Source organism: Thamnophis elegans, chromosome Z (genome assembly GCF_009769535.1).
Source record: "Thamnophis elegans isolate rThaEle1 chromosome Z, rThaEle1.pri, whole genome shotgun sequence".
NCBI lineage: Eukaryota > Metazoa > Chordata > Lepidosauria > Squamata > Colubridae > Thamnophis > Thamnophis elegans.
In genome coordinates, this window is record NC_045558.1 from 118,047,313 (window position 1) to 118,065,316 (window position 18,004).

General features: G+C 42.7%; 1 protein-coding gene across 2 annotated transcripts in view; it reads left to right on the top strand.

Moving 5' to 3' along the window:
* Positions 1 to 15,221, top strand: part of BRSK1 (BR serine/threonine kinase 1) — a 58,790-nt gene extending 43,569 nt beyond the window's left edge. Inside the window, exons 10-20 of one of the 2 annotated variants that reach the window (XM_032237423.1) lie at positions 81 to 245; positions 979 to 1,076; positions 3,108 to 3,258; positions 5,868 to 5,928; positions 10,099 to 10,306; positions 11,338 to 11,386; positions 11,718 to 11,841; positions 12,036 to 12,216; positions 13,668 to 13,757; positions 14,464 to 14,472; positions 14,927 to 15,221. In XM_032237423.1, coding sequence (XP_032093314.1) covers positions 81 to 245; positions 979 to 1,076; positions 3,108 to 3,258; positions 5,868 to 5,928; positions 10,099 to 10,306; positions 11,338 to 11,386; positions 11,718 to 11,841; positions 12,036 to 12,216; positions 13,668 to 13,757; positions 14,464 to 14,472; positions 14,927 to 15,111 — 1,321 coding nt within the window. In that variant the 3' untranslated portion in view covers positions 15,112 to 15,221. The remainder of the gene's footprint in view (positions 1 to 80; positions 246 to 978; positions 1,077 to 3,107; positions 3,259 to 5,867; positions 5,929 to 10,098; positions 10,307 to 11,337; positions 11,387 to 11,717; positions 11,842 to 12,035; positions 12,217 to 13,667; positions 13,758 to 14,463; positions 14,473 to 14,926) is intronic. The other variant, XM_032237424.1, reaches the window with a different exon arrangement.
* Positions 15,222 to 18,004: the final 2,783 nt, after the last annotated feature.

Sequence of the window (18,004 nt, forward strand, 5' to 3'; positions counted from 1 at the left end):
CTTTTATCCCACTCCTCAAGATTTTAACATGGTGATGTCTTTTTTTTTAAATCGGATTTACACACTATTTCTTCTTTCAGGGGAGGAAAGAATGAACCAGAACCAGAACAACCAATCCCTCGGAAGGTAGCGATCCGGCGGATTCAGTCAGTCAGTGAGCTGGACCCTGATGTGTTGGATAGCATGCACTCGTTGGGATGTTTCCGTGATAAGAACAAGCTAAAGCAGGAACTGCAAAATGAAGGGTGAGGAGCTGGAGTGCATGGTTGAATGGGGCCATAAGAAACTTCCTTAAGCTTTGCTTCTTATATCTTTGAATCCCGAGTACAGGTCTCCTGTGTGAGGGTTGGACTAGATGATCTCCAAAGTCCCTTCCAACTCTGTTACTGTTTTCTGAGGAGATGCAGTGTTCCGAATCCTTTCCATGAGATTTTTAAAAGATGATTTGTAGTCTTATTGGAGGAACTGTCTATGGGGATTCTCAATCATCCAGGTCATGGTTGTCCCAAGGATGTTTTTTTTTTTTCAAAGGACAACTGGCCTTTGTTTTTCCTTGAAGATGTTTCGCTTCTCATCCAAGAAGCTTCTTTGGTTCAGTTCAGTTTTTTTTTTAAAAAAAAAGTCCAGTTGCCTTTTGAAAAAAAAGCATGTTTGGGATATTGAAGGAACTGTGATTCTGTAGAGAAGCTGGATAATCGTCTCACCATTTTAGCTCCCATGTTTGGAAAAAAAAACTTGCAGTGCAGTTAGGATGGATGCATTATAAGAGAAGGTGTCTTATGAAGGAGGAAATAGAACTGCTGTTTCATTTGTGATGGATATGTAGACAGAAGGCAGGAAAGATGGGAGAAGAGGCTAGTTAGGAAACATATGCAAATAGTTGGAGAGAAAAAATGGACTGTTGTCTTTTTTATAGTCAGGCAATAAACCCATTTTTATTCTAAGCGTAAGCCCTCATTTTTCCTTTCTCCATGTCAGAGAAAATCAGGAGAAAATGATTTATTACCTTCTGCTTGACCGCAAAGAGAGATACCCCAGCTGTGAGGATGAGGACCTGCCTCCACGCAATGATGTTGGTGAGATTTTGGGGGAATTTTTCTCTAAGCACTTCATCAGGACCACAAAAACAGAGCAATGGTGCTTAGGATTTAAGGCACCTTGGCTACTTGAAGGCAGGTGGGCTTGAAGACAGGTGGGCCTTAGATGGACTTCAACTCCCAGAATTCTGGGAGTTAAGGTTTACCTGTCTTCAAGTGACCAAGTGTTGAGAAACACTGACTCAAGGGATGATAAGTATTTCCAAGTTTTATTCTTCCCTCAATATTTCATCTGTCTGAAGAGAGACGAGAGGGAAGGAGAGGGAAAGAAGAAAGAGGAAAGGAGAGGAAGATTGGGAGAGATAGGAAGAGGAGGAGAAAGGGCATGAAGGGGAAGAGGTAGAAAAGAGTAGGGGAGAGGAAGGAAAAAAGAAAGTAGAGAAGGGAGGGAGAGAGAAAAGGAAAGGAAAGGAAAGTAGGGTGGCTGCAAAATAAAATAGGTGTATGGGATGGTAAGCAAAGCAATCCCTATCATAAATTTTAATTTTTTATATGGAAAAATGAATGCTTAAAAGTGTTAAAATGTGACAAGAATAATAACTATGAGACTGTATACTTGTAAATGTGTGTATGAGACTACAAAATAAAAAAAATCCTTTTACAAAATAAAAATACTTCATCTGACTGATATGGAGGAAACAAGAATTATGATACCAGCAGGTAAATTCATGTCAACATACCTTTGGTTTAAAGCTCTAGTGTTTGTAGACATCTTCTGCCCTTATACAGGTAGTCTTCGATTTACAACCATTCGTTTAGTGACTGTCTGGAGCTACAACCGCACTGAAAAAAGTGACTCATAATCTGTCCTTCAACTTAAAATCATTGCAACATCCCCACAGTCATGTGATCAAAATTCAGACACTTGGCAACCTGTGTCCATTTCCAACAGTTAGCAGTGTCCTGGGCAGTTACCATTTGTGAATATGGATCCAGTTAGGATGTTTAAAATGGATGTTTAACTTAGATTTTTTTAGTCAATTAGGAGAAGGTCACTCTGTGCCTGTACAACAGAACCTAGGTGGGTTCAAGGGAGTTGATTTGATCTACAGATAAAACCACCTTGAACTCAGTCTCCAAATTCAAAATTTCCAGAGTTCTAGTATCTCATCTTCATTCCCAAATTCTCTTCTCTTGCTCTTTCAAAACAATGGCAGTGCATCTATGGGTGGATAAATGGGTGGTTCGTTTGGAGGTAGCTCCCTCTCCTATGGCACACCATGGGAAGTGCACAAGCGTGGATCAAACAGAACTAGGTTAGGTTTACTAGGTTTATTGGATTTATATGCCGCCCTTCGCCCAAGGACTCAGGGCGGCGTACAACATAAAAGAAAACACATATAGGGTTTTCTATAGTGAACAGGCAGCCAAACTACAGGTAGTTCTTGACTTACGACCGCAATTGAGCCCAGAATTTATGTTCCTAAGTGTGTTGATATCCCAAATATGGTTTTTTTTTCCAAAAGGCAACTGGACTTTGGTCTGTTTTTGTTTTTGTTTTGCTCCATTTTATGACTTTTCTTGCCACTTTTGTTATGTGGAACACTGCAGTTGTTAAATTAGTAACGAAGTTGTTAAGTGAATCTAGCTTCCCCATTGTTGTTGCTTGTCAGAAGGTCACAAAAGATAATCCCATGAACCCAGGACACTGCAACTGTCATAAATGTGAGTCAGTTGTCAAGCATCCGAATGTAAATCATGTGACCATGGTAATACTCCAACAGTCAAGAGTGTGAAAAATGGTCATAAGTCACTTTTTTCAGTGCCGTTATAACTTCAGGCACTAAATGAATTGTCTTGAGGATTACCTGTACTACTCTACATTAGCATTGTACTCTCCTGGCTAACGTTACACTCCCATAGGATGGATAAATGAATGAATGGTGGATGGGTGCTGGATTTGAAGGATTTATTATTCTGAGTATGGAATGTTTCTTATATAAACACCAGCCTCCAAAGTTCACCCAAAAGGGAAGGCTGTGTTGCATCCATCTCCTTTCCATATTTCAGACCCTCCTCGAAAGCGAGTTGACTCCCCTATGCTGAACCGACATGGCAAACGCCGACCTGAGCGGAAGTCCATGGAAGTCTTGAGTGTCACAGATGGTGGGTCTCCAGTCCCAGCCCGACGGGCCATAGAGATGGCACAACACAGTCAGAGGTGAGTTTGTGTCCAACTATGGGTGTGTGTGTGTGAAAGATGGGGAAGGACCTTCAAAGCTGGCCTTTGGAGATTGTGCTGTCTTTCCAATGTGCTTCCTGGCCACTGAAAATGGAATTTGCAAACATTTTAAGGGTTGGCTAATCTCTAAGGCTGTTCTGGGAATGGCAATGCACCTTTAAGGTAAAGATTACCCAAAGTCAGTTCTTGCTAACTACAGGGACACATCCATATAGCATTTTTGGCAACAGTATGGAAACCTTCTACCATCGTCTTCTCCAGCTTTTCAGATTAGTTTGCAGCTTTAGGATTTTCTGGTGTCTTCCATCTAAGTCCTAATCAGGTTCGATTCTACTTAGCTTTGAGGTACCTGCTGGATACTGCCTTTAGTTGCACCCATGCATCTCTTAAAAATAATGAAGTTCCATACCTGGTTGCTTCCTGGTTTTATTTATGTTGCTTCCATGGCAACAATGTGGAAGTATGCAGTCTTTGGTGCCCTGTGAGCATGGTTGTTTGCTTGACGGTGCCACTTAGTCAAGTTATGAAACATCTGCGAACAATCAACCTCAGAGAGCATTTAAGATTCCACGGTTCAGCCCCAGATTTCTGTGGATAACGTTTTAATTAAGTGAACGTTGTCCCACTTTACAACCTTTCTTGCAAGAGCTGTTAAGTGAAACGCTGCAGTTGTTAAGTTAGTGGCACGGTTGTTAAGTGAATCTGGCTTCCCCATTAACTCTGCTTGTCGGAAGGATGCAAAGGGCCACTGCAACCATCATAAATATGAGTCGGTTGCCAAGCGCCTGAATTTTGATCACATAACGATGGGGATGTTGCAACGGTGGTAAATGTGAAAAACGGTCATAAGTCCCTTTTTTCAGTGCTGGGTAACTATGTACCGTACGTTGAGGACTATCTGTAGCTTGTTACTGCTTTCTTTCAATACTTTTTTGATTCCTCATCTAGTTTAAATCACTGGCATATTTTGATAGTCTCTTACTGTGCAGATTTTGATTGCTTGATTACGTCCCATCAAGTCATTTTTTTACATGTAATAATCACATAGACCCATGATAGCGAACCTATGGCACACAGAGCCACCTCTGCGGGCACCCGAGCCATCGCCCCAGCTCAGGTCCACTGCGCAGGGGTGTGCAGCCAGCTGATTTTTGGGTCTCAGCTGCACATGTGCAGGGATGTGTGGTGCATGAAGGACATGTACATGCATGTGTGGGGTGTGTGCTTTCACCTCACAATCAGAAGGCTGTAAGTTCAATCCTAGGTAGAGGCAGATCCCAGTTAGAGGCAGATATTTCTCTCTCAGAGACTGATTTTCTCCAGGACAATCTGTCCCAACCTTCAAATCTTCCAATTGTGCACCCATCACCACTGTTACTGAGTCCATTCCTGCTGGTTGTCTTCTTTTTTCTCTTTTTTTCCCACCTTTCCTAGCATCAACAGCTTCTTCAGAGAACTAGATATTTGCATAATGTTTCCAAATGTAGACCTACACTATATAAAATGAAATTTTGTGTGTTAAGTGTATATGTTGTATTTGTGCTGATAAATAAATAAAGGGAGAGTAGTATAGATCTATTTCAAGCTATTTAGCTCTCATCAGCTAGCCACACCCTTACTGGGATTGGATATGTGTGTGTGTATGTATATATTGTACAGCAAGTACAGGTAGTCATCAACTTAACAACAGTTCATTTAGTGACAGTTCAAAGTTACAAAGGCATTGAAAAAAAGTGGCATGACCGTTTTTCACACTTACAACCGTTGCAGCATCCCCATGGTCATGTGATCAAAATTCAGGCACTTGTGCAACTGACTTATATTATAAGGGTTTCAGTGTCCCGGCTCATATGACCCCCTTTTGCGACCCTCTGATAGGCAAAGTCAATGTGGAAGCCAGGTACACTTTGTAACTGTGTTACTAACTTGATAACTGCAGTGATTCACTTAACAGCTATGGCAAGAAAGGTTGTAAAATGGTCGCTTATCAAATGTCTCACTTAGCAACATAAATGCTGGGCTCAATTTTGATCATAAATCAAGGACTATCAGAACAGCAAAGATTACTAGTAGAGAACAGCAAAGAATTTCAGGATATACAATATATATTCCCAAATTCTTTGCTGTTCTTCGCAAGTGATATCCAAAGCTTCTTGGGCTTATTCACTAGAATAGAATAGAATAGAATAGAATAGAATAGAATAGAATAGAACTCTTCATTGGCCAAGTGTGATTGGACACACAATGAATTTGTCTTTGGTGTATATGCTCTCAGTACATAAAAGAATCATAAGATACAACACTTAATGATAGTCATAGGATACAAATATGCAATCAAATCATATTAGGAAACAATCAATATAAATCGTAAGGATACAAGCACAAAATTATAGTCATGCAGTTATAAGTGGTAGGGGATGGTTGATAGGAACGATTCTTTAGGGTACCTTTGACTGGGAGTGGGGGGGGGGCGGGGCTGAAGGCGTTTTATAGTGATGTTTACATGTACCCTATCCTCTTCTCTGTGTTTCCCCACCTTCTTCCTTTCCAAGATAGGACTAATCTTCCTGTGTCTTTGCCCCTCACAGGTCTCGATCTGTAAGTGGTGCTTCCACTGGCTTATCTTCTAGTCCCCTCAGTAGCCCCAGGGTGAGTATATCAGCTAGGCAATTTTTTTTTTAATGGTATGTTGGCTAAAGGATTCAGCAGAACGTTTGCAGCAGAAGATGATAAAGACAATGGTGAACAAAGTAAATATTAGATTTTGGGTGGGTGGAATGTGGGAAAAATGATCCCTAGATTCAGCAGTCTTGTTGATATTCCATCCTGCACTTAGTGCCAAATGCTCAGGTGCTGAGGACGTTGCATTAGTTTTCCTGGCAGGCGTGTTCTGTAAAGTGCATGAATGATAGCCAGAAGATGCATCTGGAACAACTCACTTCCCACCCCATTTCCATGACTACATTTCCATGTTAGGGAAACGCCACACCTGTCTGCTCGTATAGGGGGAAGGTACAGAATAGGGAAGGAAAGATGAGGTATATGCAGATCTTGGATGGGGAAAGTCGAAGATACATATTTAAGCAGGGGGTAGGATTAAAGGGCAGGGCATTGCTGACAGATTTGGATTTAGTTATTCATCTAAGCAATCAGTACATGGTTGATTTGCCAGTGGATAAGAATATAATTAGTTTGGCTGGCAAGAGAACAGATTATAACAGTCTTTCTGGTATTGAACTACACTAGAATGAGATCTTGGGAGTTATAGTTCCATATGCCTGGAAAGCAGTGGGTTACAAATATTTTTAGTACCGGTTCGGGCGCACTCCCTCATGTGCGCAACGCTTCTGTGCATGTGCAGAAGTGTCCAGGTGGGTGGGCAGGGCCTCCCGCCATTGCTACTACCAGTTCGGCCAAACTGGGAGCAACCCACCACTGTTGGAAAGGATTAGGCTGGGGAAAATAGACTCTGAGCAACCAAGGATGTCTGCAGGATGTAGTCAAAAAATGGTAGTGAGTGACTATAATTGTGTGATCAAACGTCACCTGTGTTTTAATGTGCATTATGTATAAAAGCAGGTAGAGCTTCGATTGTACTATCTTGACTTTTTAAAGCCATAGCCTGCAGACACTTTGTGAACAAATAGCTGGCTCCCCCGAATGCTTGTTTTTGGCTTGTTAGCAATAGTTGCAGTGTTGGGAGATCCAGATGAAGACTATCATGTAAAGGAGAAGGGAATTCACTTTTTCTTCCATATCACAGTTTTTTCCTGCCCATAATTTATTCATTTATTCATCAAATTTCTAAGGCCTCCCGTAACAGCTCTGATGGTGTACAATAATAAAAGGAATATTGGAATGATATAAGCCACGAGAACAATACATGTCTGGAAACAATAACAACAAAACTCATGAACTGGGTACAAAACTTCCCCAGAAAAGGGCCACCATACACTCAACTCCCTGGCCTAGAGGAAGCAACAGAGGTTTCTAATGTTTGCTTATATGAGATTGAGGTAGGGGATTTATGGTTCTCTGGGAAGACTCTGTTCCTGAAGGCCCTGCTTCCTGGGTCCTATCAGATGGCACTGTTTGAACAATGAGACCTGGAGCATTGGCAGAAACTACAGAAGGCAGATTGTCCTTCTAAACTAAAGGTTGCAGTCACATAGCGGAGTCAGCAGAATCAGCAGACAAGCCATTTGTAAACTGATGGAACTCAAACTGGTAAATGTCATGAACATTGCCAAGACATAAATTAGGGTTGTTGGCCATAGATCAGCCCAAGATTCCATGTACCAAGGAAATCAAATAGCAGAATGTTATAAGGGAAAATCAGCAATGATTTATACCATCGAGTCAATCTGATTCTCCCAGAAATACTTCTTGCTTAATGTCAATTAATGCTGACGCTCTTCTGTTCCGCTGGAGTCACATTACAAAAAGTTCAGAATCTTTCCTCTTTCCCCCCACATCCCATGCCCTGCAATGGATTCTGAATCTCTGTTTGACTCTCTGTGTGCCTGTGTCTTCACTGTTGTCGATTTAGAGGTATCACAGATTATTTCTCTTTTGAGCCAGGCCCTTTCCAGACAGAGCTGGAATCTCTTTTCTTATTCACAGTTGTTCCTGAGATCGTTATACATCCCAAACCTCTTCACCTTCACCTGATTCTTTCCCACTCAGATTTATTATATATCCTGATCCAGATCACCCTTGTTGTTACTGATGTACAAATGGCAGTGTTCCTGTTGCTTTAACTGGGATAATTCCTTCTATATATAAGGGGCCCTTGGTGCTCTCTGAGCTTGCTTGTTTTCTTGCAGATGTTTCATTACCCAAACTAGGTAACATCATCAGTGCTAGTAAGGAGTGCAGTTTGCTGTCAGTTTATATTCTAATTCTGTAGAACCGTGATGGCGAACCTATGGCATGCCTGCCAGAGGTGGCACGCAGGGCCCTTTCTCTGGGCATGCACTGTCAAGGGCTGCTCTTCAGGGTTCCCTCGCACGCATTTGCGATGGCCATATGGTCGTCACACAGGCACACAACGGGATCCAGAAGAGAGCAGCTGTCTGGCGTGCATGCGTGCAACAAAAACTGGAAAGCAGCTAGGTGCCTTACGCATGCACACTGGCCATCTGCTCTTTTGCGGGTTCTGGTGCTCCAGCGTGCACACTCCAGTTTTGGCACTGAGTGCCGAAAAGGTTAGCCATCAGTGCTGTAGGATATAATTCTATAGAATGTAAGCTGACAGCAAACTGCACTCCTTACTAGCACTGATGATATTACCTTGCATGGTTAATGAAACGTCTGCAAGAAAACAAGCAAGCTCAGAGAGCACCAAAGACCCCTCATGTCAACCCTGAGCTACAAATATTCTCCTTTATATAGAATACTTTCTTTATACATACAGATATCTGCTATTCAGAAGCCAAGTTCATGCATACAGATAGTCCTCACCTTATAACCACAATTGGGACCAAAACTTCTGTTGCTAAGTAAGGTGGTTGTTACATGAGTTGCACCCAATCTTATGACTTTCCATTACTGTTAAGTGAATCATTGCAGTTGTTAAGTGAATCCAGTTGCCCCCATTGACTTTGCTTGTCGGAAGCCATCTGGGAAGGTTACGAATGGCGGTTCTAGAACCTTGGGACGCTGCAACTATTGTAAATACATGCTAGTTGCCCATTTTGATCACATGACCTTGGGGGTGCTGTGTGTAAGTGCAAGGGTATTGGTTGAAGGTCACTTTTTTCAGTGCCATTGGAACATTGTACAGTGGCTAAACAAACGGCTATAAGTCGAGGACTACCTGTACAGCAGTCAACCATGCGTTTGTGTTATCTCTTGTAGCTCTTGAAGTGTTAGTTTTATTACTAGCTGAAATTCTGCAATGAACCATGATTATCTCTGCAGTAGGAAACACAGCTTTTTTAAAGCAGACAATTGTGCCATAAAATGTCAAGTACTCATCCTGTGCTTAAATGTTAGAAAGGTGCATTTTTATTACCAGCATAATATACCTCTGGCAGTTGTGATTCCAGCAAATTTCTGTGTGTCACATAACAAAACCACACAGAAAAGGGTGGAGTAGAGAAACTCCTAGGGTTGGTAGTGTCTCTTTACAACAGTTTGGCTTTTGAGATTTATCTGGGAAAAGGTTTAGAGCTGACAGTAGGCATTCTGTATGAAAAATGGCCAATTGGGAGAGACTGAAAAATGTTGGTCTTGTTGAAAGGCAAATTCAGTTTGTGAAACAAGTAATACAGAAAAGATTAAATGGCAAAGTCTGGACCTATATCAGGGGGACAACCACATATAGTTTTGTGGTAGAGTCAGAGATGTTGTCTTTGCCACAGCATGGATGAAGATATATAGACAGGATGGGGTAGGTGAACAAAGATATTCACCTAAGAGCTTGAAGCAAGATGATTACTTAAAAAATGAGTGGCATATCCAAGCCACTCAAAAATCTGGGCCACGTTGTGAAACCCTGTTTGGGAGTAGACTATGAGATTGTCACCTGCCATTGCTCACTCCCATCTCACGGCTCTCCCCTCCTCACCTTTCTCCCCTCCCATTTCTCCCCACACCCAGAGCCCCATCTTCAGCTTCTCTCTCCCATCACCTCCCCCTGCCCCTGTGAAGACTCAGACGCTTCCTGCCAAGGGCAGCCCAGCGAGGGAGGGGGCCCTCCAGAGTCGATGTTCCACCCCCTTCCCTCTGCCTCCCAACTCTCCACCCCCTCACCCACCCTCCTCTCCCCATTGCTTTTTCCCTTCTACTAAACCCCCACCCAAATCTGTGCTGCAGGTTACTCCCCACCCCTCCCCTCGGGGAAGCCCCCTCCCCACTCCGCTCGGCACTCCTGTGCACACGCCTAAAGAGAGCCCCAGCGGCACTCCGTGCGGGACGCCCCCGAGCAGTCCTGGTGTGGCCGGCGTGGCATGGAAAACCCGCTTGAACTCTATCAAGAACAGCTTCCTTGGTTCCCCACGCTTCCATCGTCGGAAACTGCAAGGTGAGTGTGTTATACTTTCCCTGAGATGATGGGCATGCGATGGATTTTTAATTATAAGACCACAACTTCTCCACTTGCAAAAGACACGCCCAAATGGTGCATTCTATCTGGGAAGGTGCTGGAGGATAAGGAGGAAGAGACGCATCAGAATTGAGCATGACTGAAGATCAGTGTTTCTCAGTCTTGGGCATTTTAAGATGTGTGGATTTCATGCTGGCTGGGGAACTCTGGGAGCTGACATCCACATATCTTAAAATGCCCAAGGTTTAGAAACACTGCTGCAGATAGTCAAGAAGAAAGCCACAAGTGTGGTGAAGAACACAGAAATAGAATTTGAATGAGGAATGCATAAAATGTTCATATATAGAATGTGTTAAATGAAGGAACACAATCTTTAAAGTTAGGAAGTGGTACCTTGATACTGTCTTTTGCCAAAATAGATAATAATTTATTTTGCTCAGGTACCATCCTGCTCAAGTACTATTTAAGGAAGAGATGAAAAACTTTGGTGGCCTCCAGATGTTGCTGAACTAAGTTCTCAGATGTCCTGGCTATCGGGATGGGTTTCAGAGAATTGTAATATAACAATATCTAATTTTGTATTATTCTGGGAGCCTTCCCAGGGCTACCTATAAATGATTTTAAAAGAACCTCAGACCTTTTTATGTCTGGAATGTCTGGATGCCTGGAAACTAATGAAGGAGAGAACCATTAATCAATGGAACGACTTGCCTCCAGAAGTTTTGAATGCTCCAATACTGGAGATTTTTAAGAAGAGATTGGACTACCATTTGTCTGAAATGGTATAGACTTTCAGGCGTGAGCAGTGGGTTGGACTAGAAGACCTCCAAGGTCCCTTCCAAGTCTGTTATTCAGTTGATCATTCCTCAAAAAAGAATGGGAAATTAAAAGCAATTTCCTGTTTTTATACTTGGCATCTGGTAGCAAATGAATTGCTTTGAAAAGTTGCAATTGGTAGGAAATGAGAACAGCTTCTTTCCATTTAACATCTACTCCTTTTCTCCTTGCAGTTCCCACACCAGAAGAAATGTCTAGTCTTACACCAGAATCATCCCCAGAGTGAGTATTAGAAGAGACCAAGAGAAGGAAGGAGAATTCAGCCTCCCCCCCACTTCCATTCATGGTTCTTCCAAATGCTTTTCCAAATGTTTATAGTATCCCAGAATTAATGTGCTTAATGTGCACTAATATGGGAAGTTTAGATTTCTCCCTCTTTCTCATGAACGTACAGTACCAACAATACATCAGAAGAATGCGTGTCCTTAGAACTCTACAATGTATGGTAGGAGAAATACCTTGAACCACCTTCAATGGAGTCAAGCAAAGCGTCCTTCCAAGATTTATTTCCAAACTGCCTTGCTTTCCTTGTTCTGCTTTCCTTCCTTTGCAGGCTTGCCAAGAAATCCTGGTTTGGAAATTTTATCAACTTAGACAAAGAAGAACAAATTTTTGTGGTCATCAAAGACAAACCCCTGAGTTCCATCAAGGCTGATATTGTACACGCCTTCCTCTCAGTAAGGACTCAACTGGGAGAAAAGGAGAGGGCTGGGATTGATTCTGAAAAATTAAATGGAGCTGTTGGTAGGATGTGGTCCTGTTGACACCGAGGGCAGAAGGGTGAAGGCTAGAGTGAACAGGACACTAAAAGGAAGATGTTTTCCATTTGATGTCTATAGCTTGACATCGCATGTCTTCATTTAATCTACAGATCCCCAGCCTGAGTCACAGCGTTATATCCCAAACAAGCTTTCGGGCCGAATATAAATCATCGGGGGGGCCCTCCGTCTTCCAAAAACCTGTTAAGTTCCAAGTTGACATCAGCTACTCCGAGGGGGGAGAGGCACACAAGGACAGTGGGATCTACTCAGTCACCTTCACCCTCATCTCAGGTGGGTAGCTGGAAATCCTCCCTCCCACTTTGAGTCATCTTTAGGAGTCATAATGATTTTTGGAAAATTTACAAACATTCAAATTTTGCAGTTCTGATTAAAAGCATACAAAGCCAAAAGAAGCAGGTTCCAGGTTGTGTGTGTATGTGTGTGTGAGAGAGAGAGAGAGGGAGGGAGGGAGGGAGGGAGGGAGGGAGAGGGAGGGAGGGAGGGAGGGAGGGAGGGAGAGGGAGGGAGGGAGGGAGGGAGGGAGGGAGGGAGGGAGGGAGATGTGGATTGTGCCTTTTGGCTTTAAGTTCACAGTTTTCTAACCATTCCAGAAGAGACTAAGTAATGTGAATGGAGCAGTAACTCCAGAGGCAATATTGCATCATCTCTAACATCCAGAGGTTTTTAAGAAGAACCATTTGTCCAGATTTTAATTATCATGATACAAAAATTATGTTGAAATTCTAGAAAGAGTACAAGGAAGTGCAACAAAGATGATTAAGGGATTGGAGGCCAACATCTACGTCAAATGTTTGGAGGAACTGAGTATGTCTAGTTTAACAAAGATAAGGACGAAGATTGACTTGATAGCAGTCTTTCAATATTTGAGGGTTGACTTATTCGCCAAAGCCCTTGAAGGTAGGACAAGAAGTAGAGTATGGAAACTTATCAAAGAAAGATCCAAGCTAGAACTAAAGAGAAATTGGGGGAAATGGCTTTCCTCCAGAACTTGTGGGTTCTCCATCAATGGAAGTTTCTAAGGAGAGATTGGACAGCCATTTATCTGGAATGGTGTAGGGCACGGGTGTCAAACTCGATTTCATTGAGGGCTACATCAGGATTGTGTTTGACCTCAGGGGGCCAGCGTGGGTGCGGCTGGGGTGGGTGTAGCCAGCTCAATGTCACTCATGTCGGGGACGCCTGTAGTGGAGCGCCAAGTGCTCTGCCAGCAAAAATGGGTTCTCAAGCTTGGTTTTTGCCTGCAATGGCCTCCTGCAATCCGCTGTCAATGAAAACAGAGCTTGGGAGGGCCACGGGTGGCCCTCCCGAGCTCCGCTTTTGCTGGCAGAGGCACCACAGGCCAGTCCTTTGCTGTTTCTAGAGCAGCCCCGTGGGGTAGATTTAAGCACCCTGCAGGCCAAATCCGGCCCCTGGGCCTTAAGTTTGACACCCCTGGTGTAGGGTATCCTGCTTAACCAAGGGGTTGGACTCGAAAACCTCTAAGACCCCTTCCAACTCTGTTATTCTGTTCTGTTATGTTCTGAAAAGACTCATTTTTCCTACCTGTCCTGAAAGTAGTGCAACCCATAATCCTGAAGGGACTATACATACTGCACACTTACATGCAGCAGAGATAACTGTCTCTTCTGACCATTGGATTTGAGTGGCCTCCTACTTTTAGAGCCTGTTTTCTGGAATCTCTGGAATCTGTTCCATTTCTGTAACTACTTCTGCCTCTCTAGGTCCCAGCCGTCGGTTTAAGCGGGTTGTGGAAACGATTCAGGCACAACTACTCAGCACACATGACCAGCCTTCTGTGCAAGCCCTTGCAGGTAGGTTTTCCTGTATGTCATTGTTTCGTATTCATACAAACAGCTGACTGTTCCTGCTTGTTTTTGACAAGAGTTAGGTGAATTTCTAAGGCTGCGTGCAGAGGATTCAAAAGGACAATTTGCAAAGAGTGTTGGAGCAAATGGAGTACTCCTCTCTGAGATGTTGAGGCAACTGCATCATCTGGAAAGCTCACTGCAGCTGCTTTAATAGCTTTCCTTGGCTATCTTTGTGTTCACTTGTATGTATGTGCATGTGCGTCCATACATTATTGCTTCACTTCACTTCAGTGGCATTGTGTTGGGCATGTTGACTTGTCTGAGCATTTCCATGCCTTTGGGACAACCTGGGAAAATTATTGAAGTTTAAAGATGCAACTTTCTCAAGATGTTTACAAAAATGCCTTTTGAATTCTTTGCCTTAAAATATATTATCCAGGATCACTTACCGTCTTGAAGAAAAGCTATCTATGTAGTTACTAAGAGCACCAAATTGATGGTATCATCCATCCATCCACCCACCCATCCATCCATCCATCCATCCATCCATCCATCCATCCATCTTTAAAAGGAACATACTGTGAGAATCTACCAGTGGATGTTATATATATTTCATAATATATACCATAGTATAATGTATTTATGATAGCTAAGTGAAACCTCCAGAACCAAAGGACTTTGGGATTCCCGTGGTGGCGAAGCAAAATAGGGAAGACTGGTTGTCTTGAGAATCTGCCTGTGGAAAGAACAAGAGATTTTCAGTTGATTTATTTGGCTACAGGGTTGCTGAATTGATCTTTTTCTGATCCAGCATCTTCTGCCTCTACTCTCAGGTCCTGGAATGATTCATCCTCAACCCCACCCCCTCTCTCACAAACACACACAAACACACACACACACACACACACACACACACACACACACACGACAGCCTTGTGTGGGGAGGGGACCAGGCCCTTTTGAAAAAGGACAGAGGCCTTGAGAAAGGAGTTGGATATGAACTCTGCAAGTGTGTGTTTCCTTTAATAAATGGACCTAGGTATCACTTTGAAATCAGAGGGATGTCAGTAGAGGACACAAAGAAGATGGGGCCCATTTCTGGACATTTGGTGTGGGGAGGGGATGCTTGGTGGTGAAGTTAACCTAATCTTTGATCTTCTTCCAACATTTAGACGAAAAGAATGGGCAGCAGCTCCGTTTCCCAGGCACCCCAACCCGCAGCTGCCAGCCATCTCGCCGCTCTGAATCAGACATCCCAACCGAACAACATCGACATGGCTCCAAAGACAAGAAGCTTGTCTCCTCTAATGGGACTCAGGTCCAGCAACCACAAACTCCGTCCCCACAGCAGCCATGACATATGGAGCAGGAGAGCAGCACGTGGGTGGCTGGGGGGGAAAAAGCAGCTGAAAGAAGCCACCTCCAGCCCCCTGGAAATAGCTAAAGCCACCCCTAATGGACAGGAGGAGCCAACCAGCCCCATGGATGGGTCAAGGCCCACCAGGGACGCAAGGGACAGGGTGGGAAGATGGAGATTGGTCCAGATTTAATGACCCCAACTCACCCTGGGGCAAAGAGTGGCCATGTTGGGAGAGGCCCATACTGTGAACTTGTAAATAGCTAACGAAGAACAGAAAACAGAACAAATCCACAAAAGAACAAGAGGTGGGCGGGAAAACACAACATGGAACCGAAAACAAAGACAATGGACTGAAGGGGGAAAAAAGGAAAACACACATGAAGAGAGTAACCGGGCAGGAGCCGGTGGGGGTGAGCGACTTAATCTGATTCCTTTAGTGGGATGGTGGGGGTCTTTATTTTCTCAAATCCTTTCAGATCCCCTCCTCACTTTCTTGCCTTGAGACTTATTTTTCTCCCCCCCCCCCCCCGCTTCTTCTTCTGTAGTATTTACAGTATCATGGTGGCATTAAGCTAAAATTATGAGACAGAGCTAGTAGGAAGATGTCCTGTGTAGGAAAGAAATTAAAAGTTTCCATTCCCGTTTCTTTTTCTTCTTTTTGATTTTTTTCCCATTTTATGTAACCGGTCAATGTTTTAAAAACATTTTCATGAGTTGGGGTGAAAATATTTACCAGAATTCTAATAAACATTTTGTTACAAGACAAACTTTTGAAAAATTCTCCCCTAAATCTGTATTTAAAAAAAAAAACATGAGCCAAATCTAAATGTGAAATGTGGAATCAAATTAGAAATTCAGGATCCAGAAATCCACACTACGTTGTGCTTATACTATATTTTATTTACTGGCAGCTGGCATTTTGGACATTTGCTCAAAAGAGAAATGGGAAAAGTAAGTAAATAAAGAAATAAAAATGCCGAATGCCAAGAATTACCTAAAGCTTCAATAATAAATACAGTACAGTTTCAAATCGCAATTTTTGCAAAATCAGCAAATATAACCTGTGCATGGCCAGGAATAGTCAATAGCATTAAAAACGAGCCATCTGAGTTTGCAAAACAATTGTAGCACAGTGTAGTTATATTCTCCATTCTTACTCCAACTTAGGTTCTGAACTAATGTGAATGCTCTTTATTCCAATTAAATGGATTTGGGGAACTTTCAGATTTGGTTTTTATTGTGCACTTCTCCTGCTTTATATCACAGCTCCTTAAGGAGGTCATTGGCAGATTTTAAATTGTGTCTGTATTAAGGGCAAAATAGCTATTTAAGAGAGGAATTCTTTTTTTTCCAGCTGTCTCTCAATTTATAAAAGAAAGATGAATATATTTCATAACGTCCCATCCTATTCCGTTTTTGCCTATGTCCTTCTACTGCCAAAGTTAGGGTTTTTTAAAAAGCATTTCTGCTGGCTGACAATATCTCAACAATTGAATATATCCACTGATCTCAGCTTCTCATTGGCTCTGTCTCATGTAATTTTAGCGGTCCTGACAGAACACTTTAACTCCTAAATGGGCTATATACAATCCAGCTCCTTTCCCATGGCCTCTGTTTTTTTTGCAAAGGGCCTGGTCCCCTCCCCACCAAGGCTGTCGTGTGTTTGTGTGTGTGTGAGAGAGAGGGGGGGTGGGTTGAGAAGGAAATAATGATGAGTAGAGCGTACTGTGTTATTGATTGAAGATAGCAGGAAGTGGGGGGATGTCTCATAAAAGAGACACAATTTGGATTATATGGTTGCAATTGCCATCTTGACTTTTTAATATATTTTTTTGGCAACCCTCTCCTTGCCCAGGATGTCCCTGGAAGGCAAAGGAGTGTGAGGACACCAGGGTTAGAACCTGCTGCCTCAACATTGTCAACATTTGAACAATGGGGCATTGAATGACATTAGGACTTGCTGCCTCAACATTTGAATGAGAGACAAACTTCACAAAGATTAGTAAATGGGATGGAGAGAAAAAAAACACCTTAAGGGTGTTAATGGGCAGCAAGATATTCATCCTTGATCCTACAGCTTGGAGCCTTGAGGTAGGGTAAGTTGTGGGAAGTCTCCAAAATCAATCCTGTTTCTTTTTCTTCCTTCCCATCCTGTTCCAGCAGATTCTTTCTCTGGGAGGGGAAGCACAGGTTGTAAAGAGAGGCATATGCCGGTGTGCACACGAACTAGAGAGAATTAGATGTGATGCACATCCCTTCTGCCCCGTTTCCTAGCTGGATCTTCCCATCTCTTTTGTGAACCCGTTCTTATTGTTTGTAAATATAAACACATAAAAACACACACACACACACACACACACACACACACACACACACAGACACATGCATACATCCTGGTAATCTCTTCCCTCATGTATAGATGATCACTCAAATTCTTTTGCTGCCGAGAGCTGAGTGGTAGTGTCTTAAGTATGGATAAAATCATCGACAAGGTCTTATCAAGAAAAGTGACTTTGGCTACCTTGGGGTACAATCGGTGATACCATTTCTATGCTATAAATACGGATACATTCTGTAATCATTTTGCTAAGAAAAAGCTCACACATCCATCATTGTAAGAGAACCTGCAATTATTTCAGGTTTTCAGACTATAGTCATCAGCAGATGGAGCTATCCAAATCAAAGAGGCATCTGAGTTGAGTTTTAGACACATAGTCCAAGCCAGGATATTAAATGTACAGGTAGTCCTTGCTTAATGATCATAACTGAGCCCAGAATTTCTACTTAAGTTGTTGCAGTTGTTAAGTGGATCACTGTGCGACTGGATTTTTTTACGACTGTTTTTACAAGCAAATTATGTGGTCATTAAGCAAATCCTAGGTGAATTTAT